General features: G+C 40.0%; 1 protein-coding gene across 7 annotated transcripts in view; it reads left to right on the forward strand.

The window, feature by feature from the left end:
• The window catches only part of FAM13C (family with sequence similarity 13 member C), a 118461-nt gene that overhangs the window by 25414 nt on the left and 74598 nt on the right, over positions 1 to 18449 (forward strand). For 3 of the 7 annotated variants that reach the window (XM_075216354.1, XM_075216352.1, XM_075216359.1), the window contains exon 3: positions 6493 to 6694. In XM_075216354.1, the coding sequence (XP_075072455.1) occupies positions 6493 to 6694 (202 nt within the window). The remainder of the gene's footprint in view (positions 1 to 6492; positions 6695 to 18449) is intronic. The other 4 variants (XM_075216355.1, XM_075216353.1, XM_075216358.1 and 1 more) reach the window with 2 other exon arrangements.

An 18449-nucleotide genomic window follows, 5' to 3' on the forward strand; every position in this document is an offset into this window, starting at 1 on the left:
AATTAATTTACATTGTACTCCTAATTTTGTGCTGACTTCCTCTGGTCTTGCTCTCCATACCCTGTGGTCACACTTTTTTTCCAGGGCGGCCAATCAAGGTGAAGCCGTTTTGGAAGTTTCAGCCAATGAAGCCACACCAATTTCAGGAGTTCTACCTGGTGAATCTGACCGACCCTGTAGAAAGGAAACTTCTGCAGTATTAATAATAAAACTTTATATTGCTACATAATTTATGCTCAGGGACAGAAGCAACAGCTCTGACTTACATGGAAAAAGAATTCATACGGCAGGCCTGTTTAATTATGCACCTAAAAAAGAAATGGGGCATAGAACAGGGCTCGGTAGTCTGACACACTCCTGTTGGGCTAATTTGAACAACAAAAGTTCTGTGTTATTGGATGTACATGGAGGAATGGATATAAGTAACCTACTGACATACAGCTTTATCATTACTGCTAGCTGTAATAGTTGCTACAAAAGCCCTGTGCAGCTAGTACTCTGAGTAGTGGACACCAGTGGGTGGTGGCAATTTCGGGTTAGAAACAAGAGTTCACCAACATAGAGAGACTTTCATAGTGCATGAAACGAAGACTTGAGTATGTTGAATGGTCAGAATAAAATTGTTGCCAGTAACTTAGCACCAGAAATTGAGATAATGCCCTGCAGAACTATTGTGCTATGAGGTTTGAATAGGTGTGAAACGTTTGAAAGTTTACTGTCTCGTAGTCAATCCACAAACCAAAAATCTGCGGAACTGTGTAACCAGGACATCGGCAGAAACTCTGATTTTAGAGCTGGTCACAGTGTTAGTAAATGCTGGCAGCAATGTCTCTAGATTCAGCATACACAGAGTTAATGACATAAGTGCAACAATAATGAACAATAGAGAACTCGGAATTATAATCTGGAACAGTCCAATGGTCTGGTTCATGATGTAAAGTCAGTAGCAGTGGATATGCTAGATACAGTGACAGGCACATAACCCGTCGGTCAGTGCACCGGGTTAATATAGTTCCTGAGGAGCGCCTGTGCGGATGACGACACCAGCATCGGGAGTATAAAAAATCCTTCCTAGCGCCTAAGTCAGGGTTTCCCAAACCCAGTCCTCAGGGCTCCCTAACAGTGCAGGTTTTCCATATCTCCTTGCTGGAGCACAGTTGTATTCATTACTGACTGACACATTGTAACAGATTCACAGGTGGTCCTAATTATGTCACATGTGATCCGGAAAACCTGCACTGTTAGGGAGCCCTGAGGACTGGGTTTGGGAAACTCTGGCCTAAGTGCTGTTTGTAAATAGCAGTCAGATCAGAACATGCTGCCGAATGGCAGACCTTGGAAGTCTGCATCTCCAGCCAGCAAGCCAATTTCCAAAATCCGCTTGACCTTCATGGCACCAAAATCTAATTGACCTTCATGGGAAGATGTGTAAGTTGGTAGACATTGAGAACAAGCCCTCTATAACCATGTCTGCCAGGAACCTGAACCAAGGTTGCTGCGGTGTCTGACACTAGCAATGGCTGTTTGCAGGACTCAAGAAATTCATTTTTGTATTAGATTAAACCCAGTGACCCTGATTTACATCACTACCTTGTTACACTGATATGGTTCCATAACTCTTACTTCGTTAATTCAGCACATAAATAAAATATTTGTTAAAAATAAAATGAATGTTATTATTACTAGTCTTAATGACCCATTAATGACTAAATATGGATCCATCCCATTCTGCATCCTTACAACTCTCTGAGTTTGTTAATGCTTACACTGGGAGTTTAGAATCCTCACTGTTTTTAATAATTATTTGCTATTGGCTTTCCCAGATGTCACCCTTATGTGCGGATTAGGACTGCCTTAGCTGACAGTAGTTATCATAGCACAGCTAGGAGGTCACAGCTAGTCCATGTACTGACACTTCTCGACCCAAGTCACCGGAACTATGTCAATGTTTGGCCCTATACATATGTAGGCAAATTAAACAGACAAATGATCTAAGAGATATTTGGGCATGATTAATATATAATAATGCACACCCAGGAAGAGCGAGGTCATCATTCCACCACATTTTACGACTGTCACTATTTAGATCTCAAAGATCCAGATCAGATGTTGATTGTGATTGTTGTTTTTGTCCCAAAGGTGCAGAATTACAGTGTGTATGGGCATCTTTTTAGCAATCACCTAATGAAAACCCACCATGCCCATGTGTGCCTCTGCACTGTTGTGTGCACCCATGACTTAAATGGGCACTTGTGTATCTTGGCTATTGGCTACAAAATAAATTGTGTGCATTTCAGAGGTAAAGCTGGGTACACACTACACAGTTTTCATCCGATAATCGGCTAAATCAGCCGACATACGGCCGCTCGTTCAAAAGTCGGGTCAGTGTGTGCAGTGACACGATGGTCGAAAGTCTGCCCAAATGGACGATTGTCGCCTCATTTGGTTGGTCGTACCGTTTAATATTTTCATTCCAATCTCGTTTCCGCTGTGTAGTGTGTATAAACTTCCGACCGATCCACAACAGTGAGTACGAAATTATCGTCCTAAACAAGGCTAGTGTGTATGCAGTCCATAGACCGAGCGATCGGAACATCAATCGCATGTAAAATCGATCGGCATAAAAAGTTGGTGGAAAATTCTGTAGTGTGTACCCAGCTTAAGAACATCTGATATTTGTACATCAGAACATTTTGTAAAAGATAAACTCGATATTTAATTTTCACAATATTGTTGTTCAGTCTTTGGTCTCCTGTTTCTAGTTTGGGCAATTGTTCTTGTCTTGTTTACAGTCTGAAGACAGAACAAAGAAATCCATGTACAGTTAACACTGCAGGGAGTATTAAATGAAACCTTATACTCCTGTACATCTGCAGCATTTACAGCTGGCTTCTCCAGCCGAACCAAGGGCTGAATATAGTGCTCCTTAGGGACTTTTACCTCTGTATCAAACAAATGGATCCGTATTGATGCCAGATTACAATTTCCAATAGAAGCTCCTATTTTTGAGATAAAACAGATGCGGTAACCTGTTGTCTGTGGATAGTTCCTATTTGGTTTCTCTCCATATGTTTTGACGTGTGTTATTGCAGCTGCTCTGTTATTGTCCAAGTTAAGGAGTTTTATGCTGTTATTCAGCAAGTGTCAAGGTCGACTACTTTTTATGGAAATGCTGATAAATTGCTTCTTGATAAGTACTAGATACATTTTCTTTATTACCATATTTCTGATATTTATTGGTAGCTGCCGTCGCCATTATGTGGGTGGTATTTAGTTTCTGAATTGAGTTACAGTAAAAACTGCTTTTTTGCATATGTTGCTTCTACCTTGATTAGTCATCAAGACAATGTATATAGTTGGAAGTGCTACACATATATACCGTTGTTTGATGTTCTTATTCAAAAGGATTAAAACTGCATAACTATGGAATTGGTGCATTTTACTGGAAGCAAAAGCTCTTTATAGACAGTAACTGAAACACATGACCCTTTAAAGGGGATGTCCACGGTAACTTATTTAAAGTCTCTTCCCCCTTTTAAACCATAAACATTTTATTACCCTTACCTGTTCCCATCTAGTGCTTCGGTGCATGCCAAGGTAACAAGGATGTGGGCACTTGCACATATATACTGCATACTTGCCTACCTTCAGTAGGCGACGTCCGGGAGAGGGGCGTGACTAATGGGCGGGAGGGGGTGGGCCGCCCCGAATCACATCATTTTGGCCCCGCACCCACGAGTAAAATGACGTTTTGTCACGGGGGCGAGGCCAAAATGACGCGATTCTCTGTGAATTGCATCATTTTAACAAGGGAACTCCGGGTTGCGGGAGAAATGGCAGCTCTCGCGGGAGCCCGGGAGACTGACACGAATTTCGGGATTCTCCCGGACTTCCTGGGAGAGTTGGCAAGTATGATATACTGGGAGCACCGCGTTCCATAGTGTAGAATGAGGGTGCCTATGAGGTTCCCCACTTCTCTTGATTCAGCCAGACCATGAGGCCTATTTACTATAATATTTGATCACGGCAATAAAAACTCCCATATATCTGCATTTTATAAAAAAAAAAAAATATTGCCAGGGCAGTTAAAAGAATGTCATCCAGCCTTGAGGGGTAAGGTTTAATTTGACCCTTTGCTGGGCCAGCCTCTGCCGACTAAATTTGTGGTTTTTCATCCGCTTGTCAAAAAAATCTATATTGGTTAAAAAGGCTTCCTATGTAAATTTCCAGTGAAAGATACTGCCAGCGGAGTTACCACCAACCCTTTGTTGTATGGAGGAAAACAAAGGAAAGCTCTACCACCGCCGAAACCACAAGTTCACATCGTAGGGTTTTTCACCCTTTTAGAGATCGTTTGTTTATGGACGGAATTGATATTTTTATAGAACTATATGAAGGTAAACTTTCTGTGCGCCCTGTAACCAAGTGGAAGACTATTTTAAAAACAATATGTATTAAATATATTGTAAAATCCAAATGTTTTTTCACATGAAACGTATTAATATTGGATCATTCTTGATTTAAAGTGTATTTTTACTCCTTCTTTTCTGGGTGAAAACAGTGCTTCTCAAGTGCTGCATATAAAAAGGACCTCTGTAAATTGCTGCGGTTTTACAAAGAGTATTACTGTGTTATTTACAGGCTAGCTGGGTGATCGCTCTAGTGAGATAATGCCATAAATCGGGCCTAGATGGTTTCATAAACCAAGCAAGGACTCTGTCTTCCGTCATTGCAGTTGGCTTTGCAGAGGACGACGTGATTTAAATATACGTGTAGTCTTTTTGAATTTCATCCTATTCTTCACAGTGAATTTTAACTGTTTTTTTTCTTACACTGATATAAATTCATCATGTTTATTGTTCCATAAAGGAACAATAACCATTATTCTAAGTAGGTCTGGTCATAGCTTAATGAGGTTTGATTTCCCAGATTTAGTTGGGATATTGTCGCAGTATAGCATCATCAGTGTTTAAAAAAAAAAAGTGTATTCTTGTGCACACAACTTCATATGCCTAGTACTTAAAACTACATTTGAATAGAATAAAATAAAATGCAAATAACCCTGTGAGGCAGAGAAAGGTTTTACGTAAAGATATGTTTACATTTAAAATACAAAACAATTTGATAGTCTGTTTTGTAAAGCTTGGTTTAAAGAATGTAAACAGGTAATGCTTATGTTGCTGCTTTTGTATACCAATCGTAGTGGGACACTTTACAGTACTGGCATAAGTGGTCAAGTAGTATCACTTGTAGAACTGAACAAAAACACACCCTGCCTCCAACGCCTCCTGTCACTACATTTTGCTCACTTTAAAAGAGGTTGTCTAGTAAAAAAAAAAAAAAACTCTTTTTTTTTTATATATATAAAGCCAACCCCTCTCATAATGGCCTTTTAATTTTTATTTACACAATTTTCTATCCTTTCACCCCTATGCGACACTCCCCCATACTGATCACTGTTTATTTACACTTGTGTGTTCCGTAATCCAGTGCAGTGTACAGACGCTATACTCCACTCGTGTTCCTGCTCCCCGTATTCAGGGAAGCATGGGTCTGCATACCTGACAAAAACATTACTGTACAGATGTGGAAGTTGCTCAATCAATATCTAGGTTCACAGTACGTGCTTGAAAGGGTGGGGTTATCCTGAAAAGAACAAATTCAGAGAAACATCCCCCACCACACTGCTTTAGTCAGTGAAAAAAAATTAGCATTCTGCATTTTTTTGTAGAAATAGCAGCTCTTTTACTGGATATAGCAGTGTGCTGGGGGATTTTTCTCTGTGTATGCTCCTTTCAGAATAACCCTGTTCTTTCCAGCACCTGCTATGAGCCTATAAATTGATTGAGCAACTTCTACGTCTAGATTGTTTGAGAGGCGTCTTTGGTGTCAGTAGCTGGTGGGGAGTGAGGGTGCTGTATTGTCATTTGAAAACTTCTTGGGATATCTCTTGGTAAGTTAGCTCTCAATTTAGAAACACATATATCTATGACCTGAAATAGGGACTCTCAATATTTAGAGTTAGGACCACCCTATTAGCAGAAGCGCCTTGACAGAGCAGGTGGCTTACTATATATTTGCAAATGTGTGCAACTGAGATTCCTGCATTTTTGATGTACAAGTAGAAATTGCAGCTCCTTTACTGGTTATAGCAGTGTGCTGGGGGGATTATTCTATAAAATCATTACTATGCAGGGAAGGAGCAGGGAGCTGAGTGAAGGTAAATGTCAGTACACACTGCTCAATCAGAGCAGGATTGCCGGGTGTGTAACTGTAAATAAAACAAGGAAGGGTGAGAGGAAGTAAAACCTACAATGTAACTAGTGATCCCCTTTTAAGTACCGGGCCTTGTAACAAGGGCCTTGTCATTTCCTTTTTAAAATAAGTGATTTTGCTCTAAATTCTATCCTCCCAGTGATCCAAAGGTGGATATTCAGTTTAGCAAAAGAAGCATGATTGCATATTTCCTTATTATTATATCTTTTCAATTAGCAGAGATGACAATAACAAAGAAAACTACCCTCACAGAGCTACAGAACTGGAGGAAAATGCTGCATCTTCCCGGGACCTCCAGCATCACATGGACAAGAAGATGTTTGATGGTGCCGGAAGACATGGAATCGGAATTCTACAAGCAAAGCAGCCGAGGTCAGGGGTCAGATCAGACAATGGGAAGATCCACGAAGGAAATCAAGTAAGACACAGATATATTCTTATTTATTGTGGTGTTTCATTCATTACTTTCATTGATGACGGGTCTGGACCGAAAATGTTGAAATTACACTTTTTTTTTAATTTACTCTATTATTGTGTCTGGGAATGAATCTGAGAAGTTTGCACCTCTATAGATACTTCTGGGCATGAAGCAGAACGCCTATGGTATGCCAGTGCGTGGGACAAGGGGGATGTGTGCTAGAGACCAGTATAATGGCGTGTTATCTACTGTTAACTAGATTGTGTTACCCTGCAATATCATCATCATCATCATCATCACCATTTATTTATATAGTGCCACTGATTCCGCAGCGCTGTACAGAGAACTCATTCACATCAATCCCTGCCCCATTGGAGCTTACAATCTAAATTCCCTAACATACACAGACAGAGAGAGAGAGAGACTAGAGTCAATTTTTGATAGCAGCCAATTAACCTACTAGTATGTTTTTGGAGTGTGGGAGGAAACCGGAGCACCCGGAGGAAACCCACGCAAACACGGGTAGAACATACAAACTCCACACAGATAAGGCCATGGTTGGGAATTGAACTTATGACCCCAGTGCTGTGAGGCAGAAGTGCTAACCACTTAGCCACCGTGCTGCCATACTATTACCCTGCAATATCTACTTAACTAATGGAAATATTAAGGTATGAATGCATAAACATATTCTTGTTCTATGACTTTACCTAGTTTCTATTTAGTAGAGTTGCCATTGTTTTTCTTCTCTGCCTGATTGGTGCTTCTGCCCAATGTAGTGCCATATCCTTTTAAGAGGGCTCTATGGCATTTATGAATTATTTGGCAGAGATACCAGGAGAATTAAGATGGAAGTGGGCTGTACATCGGGGGAAAGGTGGGGTTTTCAAGGGATGTTCCACTTTTTGGCTACTCAAGGGAAAGGATTATTTTGGCAACCAGGGCTGTAATCCAGCATCAGCTCAGTAAATAGTAATATATAATACCAGTATACAGGGTGTTTATTTTGTATCCATCATGCTTTCTGCTTTACAGTAGACTGTCCCAGTTAGTTGTACCTCTTCTTTTTTTTTTTTACCCCTCATTTTTTTTAATCCCAAAAACCTGTAAATTGAGATAAATGTATCTGGTCATTCGGACGTTCTGTTAGCTGTCAGAATTGACGTGTGCTCACAAGTGAATATAGCCAGATGTAACCTTTTAACTCATAATCCCATTATGTATTTCCACCTCTCTCTTACGGCTTAAATAAATAGCCAGCGGCCTTTATATGGAGAGTGCTTACTGGACAACTGTCGTAAATTGAAATTAACGACAAAAGCTCTTTGGAAAACAGTATTCGTTTTATACAATGCTTTTTGCAATGTTTAATGAAAGTCGTCTCATTTCCGGGGTGACTTGTTCAAACATTGTTTCTTCATAAAGCCAGAATTGACATTATATTGTCTGCATTGATTTTGTCATTATTATTTTTAATAATAGTTTGTCAACAAGTGCCAAATTGTGGCTGATAATTTGTTACTTCCCTGAGCAAGCTGCTTGTTTCTTCCACGCTCTACACACGTGTAGTCTGCATGCTGTCTCTCCGAGCACCTCCACCCTTTGTTGTCATTGTGGCACTCTGACCCATATCTGGTGGTGCTGCCCTAATAGAACACAACTCTTGAAGCACATTCATCATCTTATTGCAGTAGTCACAAAGGTATAACTCTCAACCTCTGCATCCCTCTCATTATTACCTACAGCGTTACCAGTTATTCCGAAAAACTAATTTGACACATCCTGTACCAAGATTTAATTGGGAACAAACAGAGCTGCCCTCCCTTCTCTTTGTCATTAGCCATTCCTGGGGTACCTATCATATGGAATATATTATGCATACATTGATTATGCCCCACACAGATTCACAAGCATATGAGCACCCTGGACAGTGCATTATGAAGTTGCCTTAATGCCATCTTCTCTGAACTAATGACTTACTCCACTCTCTGAGCTTCATCAACTGGGTGACTCTAAGTTAACCTACTTCCCTTGAACCCTTTATTCTCCTTTCTTTCTGTCCTTAATGCCTTCACCCGATTTTACATTTTTACCATCTCCCTTATTTAGCCCATCTTCCCCTGCACTGTAAAACTCTGCATACCACTAAGCACCGGCCAAAAGGCATGCCTATATATATATATATATATATATATATATATATATATATATATCTTGTGTATTGTGCATTTCCCTACTGTGTACTGCTTTCTTCCATTACGTGTCCTATCTCCACATCTTGACATTACTATTAAAAACTCAATAAACCGTTGATAAACAAAAAATAGCATATGATCTTGAATGGTCAAATACAGTTATAAAAGTATATTATTAGACCACAAACACTTTCTGGTCAGAAGGTCCCTTTGGAAGTTGGGGAACAAGGGTAATCTCTGTATTGCTCAATATCCCAGCATATGGGATGGACATCCGTACATTTCCTACTTCTGGGAAAGCTCATTGTGGAGTACAAATGTTGGACTTTGCATAATAAAATATTGAAATATATGCAGTTGTGCTGCCCATGCCATTAAGATTTGTATGTCTTTGCTAATAAAAGTAATATGGAATATTTAATATGGGAGGAACCTGGCTAGCAGTAATGGCCCACATTAAATCAGTACTTACACCATCGACGGAAATGGAAAGTAGACCGTCAGTAGTCCTTAGTAGAGGAAGACAGGACCACTGAGTGGTGTGACTGGTCTTTTCATTAATATAGATATCAGCTTACCTGTGACTTTAAAGTAATTAGGAAGAAGCTCTCAAAATATGAAGGACTGGGCAAGAGCTTCAGACTGCAAAGGTTGGATGAGTGATTCAGCATGTAGTGCAGCCAGTCTAATCAGGTGCTGCCAGTGGCATCACCACTTTAGGGGGTGCCCCGCTTATGGGCCTGGAAATACCGGGTCTCTTCTGAGTATGGTCGGCTCTGGATGGCAGGCAGGAGGCTGGAGCTGCATCGCCAGGCCTTCCCCAAATTTAGCTTTGGGACCCTTTAATGCAGTGTTCTGCCCCTGGGTGCTGCATTTACTCCCTTCCTGGCAGATTGTATCCCTGGGAAAGGTTCAGCCCTTTAGTGCTTTGTCCTCTGTATATTGCACTTATGGTGTACAACAGTTCCAAGGGGTGACAGGGAGCAGCCCCCAGTTGGAGTGCTACATGGAGGACACAATTAAACAAGGGGTTATCCAACTCTAAAGAACCCTTTCAGATAGAAATGAAAGCCACGCCTTCTTTCCTAATGAAATGCCCTGCAGAGTTCAATTCTATTTAATTACACACCACATAGAAAACATATACCCTATCATTTGCAACCCCTTTAATTTAGCTGTATTCCAAGCAGGTGTATCCTTGAAACTTGTACAGCAAGCTGCTGGCATGTGCTGCCATTGTTTTGTCTGAAATAAACCTGCATCATACAGGGATTTTTCTTTTAAATGTAAATGAAAACATCCCGGTGTTTGATTAAATCGGAAGCTCCCTGGAATGCCTAAATCACTTTACTTTCTTTTTCTGCTTTTTAATTTGCTCATCAACACAAGAGCTGTTTTGCTTTCAGCAGCTGCACATTCAGACAGTTTTATAAATAGGATTTGGAAGCGCTATCACAGCTGCATCCTATTTCACTCTCACTCTCTAAAAACTCCCATTATGACTCGCCAAAAATCAGCCAGTTTCCAAAATGAGGCTGGTAACCATTTATGGAAAAGACACACAATTCTCCCTGATTCCTGGCAGCCAGAGAGCACTGTGCAGCACCCTAATGTTTATATATTGCTTTCATGATTCCTGCAACATTCCTTTTCCTTTAGTTTATTAATGATTTGTCTTACTTTGTAATTAATATTGTTTTACTTGTGCGTAGCACAACTGATTTTTGTGCATATGATTGCATGAATTCCCGTAGTATTATTTTATATCATAGTTGCCTACTTTCCTGGAATGTCCGGGAGACTCACGAACTTCTGGGAGGGCAACCTCCTGCATCCAGCCCACTTCTTTAGTTAAGTGGGCAGAGGCAGGGCTTAGTGATGCGATTCTCATGTCATTGTGGCCCCGCCCCCTGTTGGAATAGGGTAGACTAGTGTTGCTTGTTTAGGGGGTGGAGCCAAATGACACAATTCATTGAGTCATGTATATAAAGTTGTGGCCAAAAATATTTACCCCCTTGCAGTCTTTTCTAATGCATTATTTCTTCCAGAAAATTGTTGAAAGTTGAAAAGTATTTCTCTTTCACACTAGTTGGAGTACACTGCTCACCTTGGGGTATAGAGGGCTCTGTGAGCAGTGTATATTGTCACCTTTAGAAGTAGCTAAAAGTAATTAGATTTCAAGCAGGTTTTTCTGATTCACTTTGGAACTGAACTCATCTGTGGTGAATAGCAGGTACCTGCCATATAGAAATCACTCAGTAAACTAACTTGAATAGAGAAAAGGATCCGTTCTCCTTCAGACACAAGGAGGGCTCCACTGCTGAGAGAGGCATAAGAAAGCTTGGCTGAAGTTTGTCAAAACACGTCTGAACAAGCCAAATTCCTTCAGGGAGAATGTCCTGTGGACAGATGAGACCAAATTTGAAACACTTTTGGCAAAGTACATCATCCCTATGTTTTAAGAAAGCAAAATGAAGCTTTCAAAGAAAAGAACAGCTTCCCCACAGTCTAACATACAGGAGGTTCGGTGATGTTTTGGGGTTGCTGTGCTGCATGTGGCACTGGATACCTTGATCGTGCACCTGCCATCATGAATACTGGAGATTCCTAGGCTATTTTGGAGCACAATGTTGAACCCAGTGTCGAAAAGCTTGGTCTTCATTGAAGGTCATGGGTCTTCCAGCCTGACAATGTCACAAACACACTTCAAAAGCACCTAGGAATGGTTCAAGTCAAGATGTTGGACTGTTCTGAAGTGGCCAACACTGAGTCCAGATCTAAATCCCATAGGAGAGCCATGGAGAGATTGGATATCAGCAGTTGGGAGAAGACACCATCATATCTGGGAGAACTGGAGTAGTTTGCAGAAGAAGAGAGGTGCAGGAAGCTCATCCATGGATATAGGAAGTGGTTAATCACAGTTATTTTGACCAAAAGCTGTGATACCAAATATTAAGTCTAAGGTGTAAATAATGGTGGCATTTCTTTTCATTGATAAAACTGCAATTGTGCCAATATTTTTGGCCACCGCTGTATGAATGTGCCATGTAGTCTGCACATGCGCACATTCACTTTTTGAGGTTAGTAGAAGACTATTTATATTAATGTGTATTATATTTTTTTGCTGCTCATTCCTTTGTGTATTTATGTGTTACTTGTTTGTGTACCTGTCACCAGGAATTTTCCAAATTAGTATGGCATTATATGCGAATGGATAAAAATGCCCTATATTTAGTGTTGGGTATTTTTTTCTTTATATCTGTCTGTCTATAAAATGTCATTTTGATCCTGCCTACTCATTTGCTTCTCTGCCTTTTTGTCTTTAAACGATTTTTCATCATTTTTGGTATATGATATATGACAACAGTGTGGGGGTGATCTGCTGATTTTCTTGATCACCATGTAATTCCTCAGCCTTAGATGTCCCTTCAGCTGGTATGTCCCATGTTGTAGGACAGTTGGACGTTACCATATTGTTTATGTGTCTTGGCATCATTCCGTCCTCCAGTCCCCATTGAATGTCTACTATATCTCCTTGGACACCTCCCTTCATCCTTAACAACATGATATGAATGATTTCCTAGCTTCTGCTTAACTTTTCCTGTACTCGCCTATTAGTTTAATCTGCGCAGTATCATATCTATGGAGAATAGGTAGATTGTTTAGTGATTTTGATTCTACTTCTGTTTCTCTGACACAATCTCCAATTTTGGTCTTAGAAGACATCTTGTGGTCTTTGTTCACCTACACCTTGTGTCTCAGGACTACTGGTTCATTCTAGGACTAGTGTGTTTCATTGATCCACTAGAGGTAAAATATAACTGTACCTTGTTTTTCTTTTCAGTTGTCTGTTACTATATACTCTTCTTTACTATTACTTTGAGGATATGACGGAGGGGAAAAGTCCGATGCTCAGATTCCTGCTAACTTGCTTGAACTTGTTTGCACAGTAAACTGTTACATTATCAGAAAACACAATGGGCCTGATTCATTAAGGAAAGTTAATCAAAAAATGGAGTAAGTTTTCTTACTCAAGTTTTCTGGACAAAACCATGTTACAATGCAAGGGGTGCAAATTAGTTTATTATTTTGCACATAAGGAAAATACTGTCTGTTTTTTCATGTAGCACACAAATACTTGATAGTTTATTTGTAGACTGAAATTTACAGTTGATGTAGGACATGCCCTACCCCAGCTATAAATCTGACATCACATTTTAAATTTACCTCCCCCTCCAATGCAACATGGTTTTGCCTTACTTTTGCTTAACTTTTCATAATGAATCAGGCCCAATATCTGGAAAAACATGACTTGAAAAGTAGGCTTTTAGTTTTTGATTCAGTGTCGTTGCTCTTGTGTCTTGTAAACAATCTACTTCCCAGCAATTAAATTAGTAGTTGATTTTTATAAAGAACTGTTTGTCATCCCATCTGAACAAACATCTCTGACAACTTTTGACCAAGGTCTGTCCAGAATTTCATGTGTCTGTAAGGTTTCCTTTAGTTCAGTACAAGGTGTATATATTCAACACTTCTTACAAACATTATTATATGATCATTCATCCCAGGCCAATAAAACACATTCCCGTCACAGCATAGAAATCCTTCCACATATAATAGGGAGGGGCGTATTTTTGCCGTGATGTCTCCCATGAAGAGAAACATCATCATCAGAGTACATCAATTCATCTCTTGTGCGGAAAAAGGAAAAGCTGCCACTGGTGCATGCTTGTCCAACACTGTGAGCAGGGCAAACTCCCGAATCCCCCCTGCTTCGTTGGTGGTGTGTGGGGGCGGGGCTAATTGCATCATCTTGGTGCCGCCCCCTGCTATAACAGGCTGTAATTGGTATTGTATAGCAGGGGGCGGGGCCAAGGTGATGCGATTAATGTAACCACTCCCCCAAGACACGGCCAACTTTAGAGATCTCCCAGAGGGGTGATCTTCAATGTTGGCAAGTATGCTTTACAGTCAGTATTATATTACCATTTACAGTATATTTTTGTATGTCTATGAGCCTGTTTTCTCAAAGTCAGTTATTCACTCATATTGATGGCATCAATGATGTTTTTTACTTTTTGTTCTATTGATTTGGGTATGTAAACCCTGCTAATAGTATCTGCAATGAGTAGATCTTATCCTGGGCAGCAGCAGTTATTGCAGCCATAGCAATATGTGCTGCATTCTTTTTAGGCCATTTAATAGCAATTTCTTGGTAATACACTCCAACAGCTTATGATTAGAATGCACCAGTACATGTCGTTCTTATTTGTATTGATGGTATTTCTCCCTCCCAAATACTATGGCTAACAGATCTATTTCAATCTGAGCATTTCTCCGCTCTGTGCCTGTTGGGGCTCTTTGTAAAAACGTTACATATTGTCCCGCATTAGTGATTGTGAGTCTCATTTCTGAGGCATCACATTTTACTACTGCACACTGTCTGGGGTTATAGCATACTTACCCACTTTTGAAGGCAGCTGTCCAGGATGGGGTCCGTCAAAGGGGCGTGGCCACGCGGGGTGCACCGTTAGGCTCCGCCCCGTCAATCTTATGTAATTTTGGCCAATCGCAGCAGGGGGCTGGGCCACAATGCTCCGTTTAGCCCTGCCCCCATCCATCTTCAATAACGGAGACAGCTGGATCCGGGATTTTTGCTTGCTCTCTCAGGAGTCCGGGAGAACTCACAAAAATTCGGGAGTCTACCGGACATTCCAAGAGAGTAGGCAACTATGGGTTATAGTATATGAGAGTAGTTAATGGCTACATTCAGAATAACACAAATTGCTACACCACTTAAACCCCATAGACTGATTTTCAGAAACTATTCGTTTAGAAGACCCATCAAAATAGGAGTCAAAAGATCCCAAATCGAATACACATAAACAGTCTTCTCATTCACCATAGTATTATGAGAGTGCCAGTTATAATGATAACTCTTTATCTGTAATTTTCAACTATTGCTCTCAGCTGCTGGAGGCATATGCAAATGAGACAAGGAGGCGAGATTGATATCGCATTATATGGCTTTGTGGACAGGATTTTAATAGTCAACTTTTAAAAAAAAACAGTTAGATAGAACTTTGATGGTTCAAGGACATCTGTTTTATATGAACATAAAAGGTACACTGTAAATGTTATGTGCTTATTTAAATAAATTACATTCCGAAGATGCAAATGTTTCATTTGAAGAACCATGCATCATTTGTTTTTTTTACCACTCATTAAACATATTACACTGCTGCATACATCTGGTAACCAATTATTCCCAATCACATCATTTGACTAAAGCTAAAAATTCACTTTTCTTATCTCTCTCTTGTACTGTTTTCAGCTATTTGCATAATTTGAATGGTAGATTTGCACATGAAAATAAGGTTAGAAGGCAAATGTTGTCATAACAACAATTCTATTTATGTCTAATGACTAAGTTGTGCTTAGTACAGATGCTGGTATGTTCAAAACCATTTGTTAATTGAGCTATCCTTTCAGTAAATATATTGGAATTGATTCAGAATGATCTAAGGCATCTCAATAATTCCCGGTTTGAAATACTTATGGCTAGAACTGGTATGTTTCAGTTTAATTTTATGTATATTGTTCTACTGCAATTGAGATGTTGAATATAAGTATGGATGCCTAGTTTACTTTTAGCTTAATTTTTATCAGTACTGTTATACAATACAATATACAAAAGCAGTGCTACTATACCTAGCAATAGCAAAAATCAGGACAGGACAACCTGTGGCCACCCCAGATGTTGTGAAACTACAAGTCCCAGCATGCTTTGCCAGTTGATAGCTTTCAGGATATCCTGGGACTTGTAGTTTTATTACACCTGGAGAGCCACTGATTCTGCCGTAAATCATACTTGCCTACCTTTGGTGGCAAGTTGTATCCGGGAGAGGGGCGTGTCCAGAGGGCGGGAGGGGGCGGGTCACGGTGAATAGTGTCATTTTGGCCCCGCCCCCGCGTCAAATATGCCGTTTTGTCGCAGAGGCGGGGCCAAAATGACACGATTCACCGCAAATCGCGTCATTTTAGCCCCGCAAATGTGGGAGATTTGCCAGCTTTCCCAGGAGTCCGTGAGACCGACCCGAATTTCGGGAGTCTCCTGGACATTCCGGGAGAGTTGGCAAGTATGCCCTAAATAGTATATAGAACAGTGCTAATATACATAGCATTATTCAGAATAACTATACATAGTGGTGGCCAAAATAATATACCCAGCATTATTATATTAAATCCAGTAGTGTCCATAATAAAAATACCCAGCAGTGCTATTATACCTACTAGTGGCAATAATATATTACCTAGCACTGCTATTATGTCCACTGATGAGCAGAATAGTTTATTATACATATGCTGTAGTGCACAACACTTTTTCCTTTTTCCCACTCCCTTGAAGAAACCTTTGCTACTATAAGGGAACACCATTGATGACATCAGAGGAGTTTAAAGTTCATGCAAAAGCACTGTGTTCGGAATGCTGTGCCTGGGAAATGTAACCACTAGGAAATACTTCTATTTTTTCCCAAGTGTTGTCATGGAAACCAGCATTCATGGCATCAAACTTAGATTCTTTACCCTTGAGAGCAGACCCTTAAAATAAAATTCTGCACTCAAAAAGGAGTAACACCTTACCAAGCTTAATACAGTCCCATGAAGATCAACATTTGATAAGATTTTTTTCCATAGTCATTAGTGTAAATCCCTGAGAGGATGCCAGAAACAATGACATCACAACCTATCCAAAATGTTCACCCTAACTATGACCTAAAAACCAGCTGCTGGGAAACTCATTGTATGGAAGAGTCTCAAGGATGGCACGTAATGCAAGTTGCATATCTACAGGATTAAAGCTATTTTTAATTGAAGCCTCTAGAAGTGCTATGAGATATTTTTAGTTTCATTTGAATTTGTATGGGCTTATCACTTTCTCCTTTCTACTCAGGTGATCTGCTTGAGAGCACATGAAAGGGATTATTTTCACATTTACATTCCGCAGACTGCTTTCCTGAGACCGTCTTTAAAAATGTTATTAGGGCCTTGAAAGTCAAATCAGATAGATGAGATCCATGAGAGAACTGTCCTTACAAGCTTTTATGATCTGAATGATGAGAGCAGAGGTTCATTTAAAAAAGGGTGAGATAACAGAGTTAACGTTGAATTTATCATGTATTTACAGCCATCTGAAAAAGAACACCCTCTTTCAAATCTTGTGTATTTAAATATCTGGACATAATTAAAAAAAACACCTGGGGGTCTATAGATTGGTTGGTATAGGCAGCATTTCCATTTTTTCAAACCCACAGTTTAGTAAATATACCCCCTAGTCACTTAGCACGAATTCCTACAATTTCATAAATAGAATCTTATGTGACAAATGGCACATTAACATTGTGATTATTTATTTAACAAAAAATAAGCCATGTGTGGAAAAAGTAAGTACACCCTTACGTCTTCCATACCAATAAATAATTTATTTTGAATATAATTTGAGCCATGTGCTGCTAATCAAGTGTCCGTCATTATTTCACCATGAAGGCAGAACCCTCAGCAGTTTGGTCTGGAGCGTTTGTGTTAAAACCATGACAAACAGAGATTGTGCTAATGCATATAGAGGCATCAATGACACACTGCAAACCGCTGGCACTCTCCCAGATCCATCTCATGCCTTGTTGTACGCATTGGACCAGAGCTGGTTTGGAAAGGGGGTAGGACAAAGGACACGTGCCCCTGGCCAGCTGCTCCCAGAGGGCCCCACTGGTACTCTTTCCCCACCCCAAGCGTTTGAAAATGTATAACATCTTTTGTAAATATATATGTATGTATGTGTATATATACTGTATATACATACACATCCAGTGCTCAACGTGGACTGGTCTACGGTGGTATGCCATGCTGCCACTTATCCTACCGCCTTCATTGTAAAACTATCATTCTCTTCCCTTGCATTTTCCATACCACCACTTCTAATTTTCCACTTGATCATATATTTGGTTGGTTTTTTTTTAATATCATTAGCCATTTTACCATTATGTTAAATTACTTGTATAATAGTATACTCCTTGCTGGATAGAAATACAACCTAAAATGTTAGGAAAAGTCATTTTACTACTAAGAAAAAAATGTAGTGCAATCTCAGGTGCCAAGGAGAAAAGACATACGTAATGGTCTCAGGGATGCAGTTGTTGCTGCTCATTATTCTGGAAAGGGTTGTAAGGCCATTTCCAAGCAATTTGATGTCCAGCATATTCTCTATATGTGAGAAGGATTATTTACATATGGAGAACATAGGATCGGTTCCCACAGCAAATTCACCCAAGCATCAGATGTAAGATGCTCCAAGAAAACGCAATCAACCAAACCCAACCCAAAGACTACATCCAGAGACTGCAGACCTCTGTCAAGATGGTAAACTTAAAAGATGATCATTAAGTCATTAAGGAGAGCAAAGCATAAAAAAGGAGTAACTTTGCACCTGGGCAAAACCATGTTGGATTGGAGGGGGAGTAAAATTTAAAATGCAGGGACAGCTATGTAGTTGGGGTAGTACA

This window comes from Mixophyes fleayi, chromosome 6 (assembly GCF_038048845.1).
Source record: "Mixophyes fleayi isolate aMixFle1 chromosome 6, aMixFle1.hap1, whole genome shotgun sequence".
In the NCBI taxonomy this organism is placed as follows: domain Eukaryota; kingdom Metazoa; phylum Chordata; class Amphibia; order Anura; family Limnodynastidae; genus Mixophyes; species Mixophyes fleayi.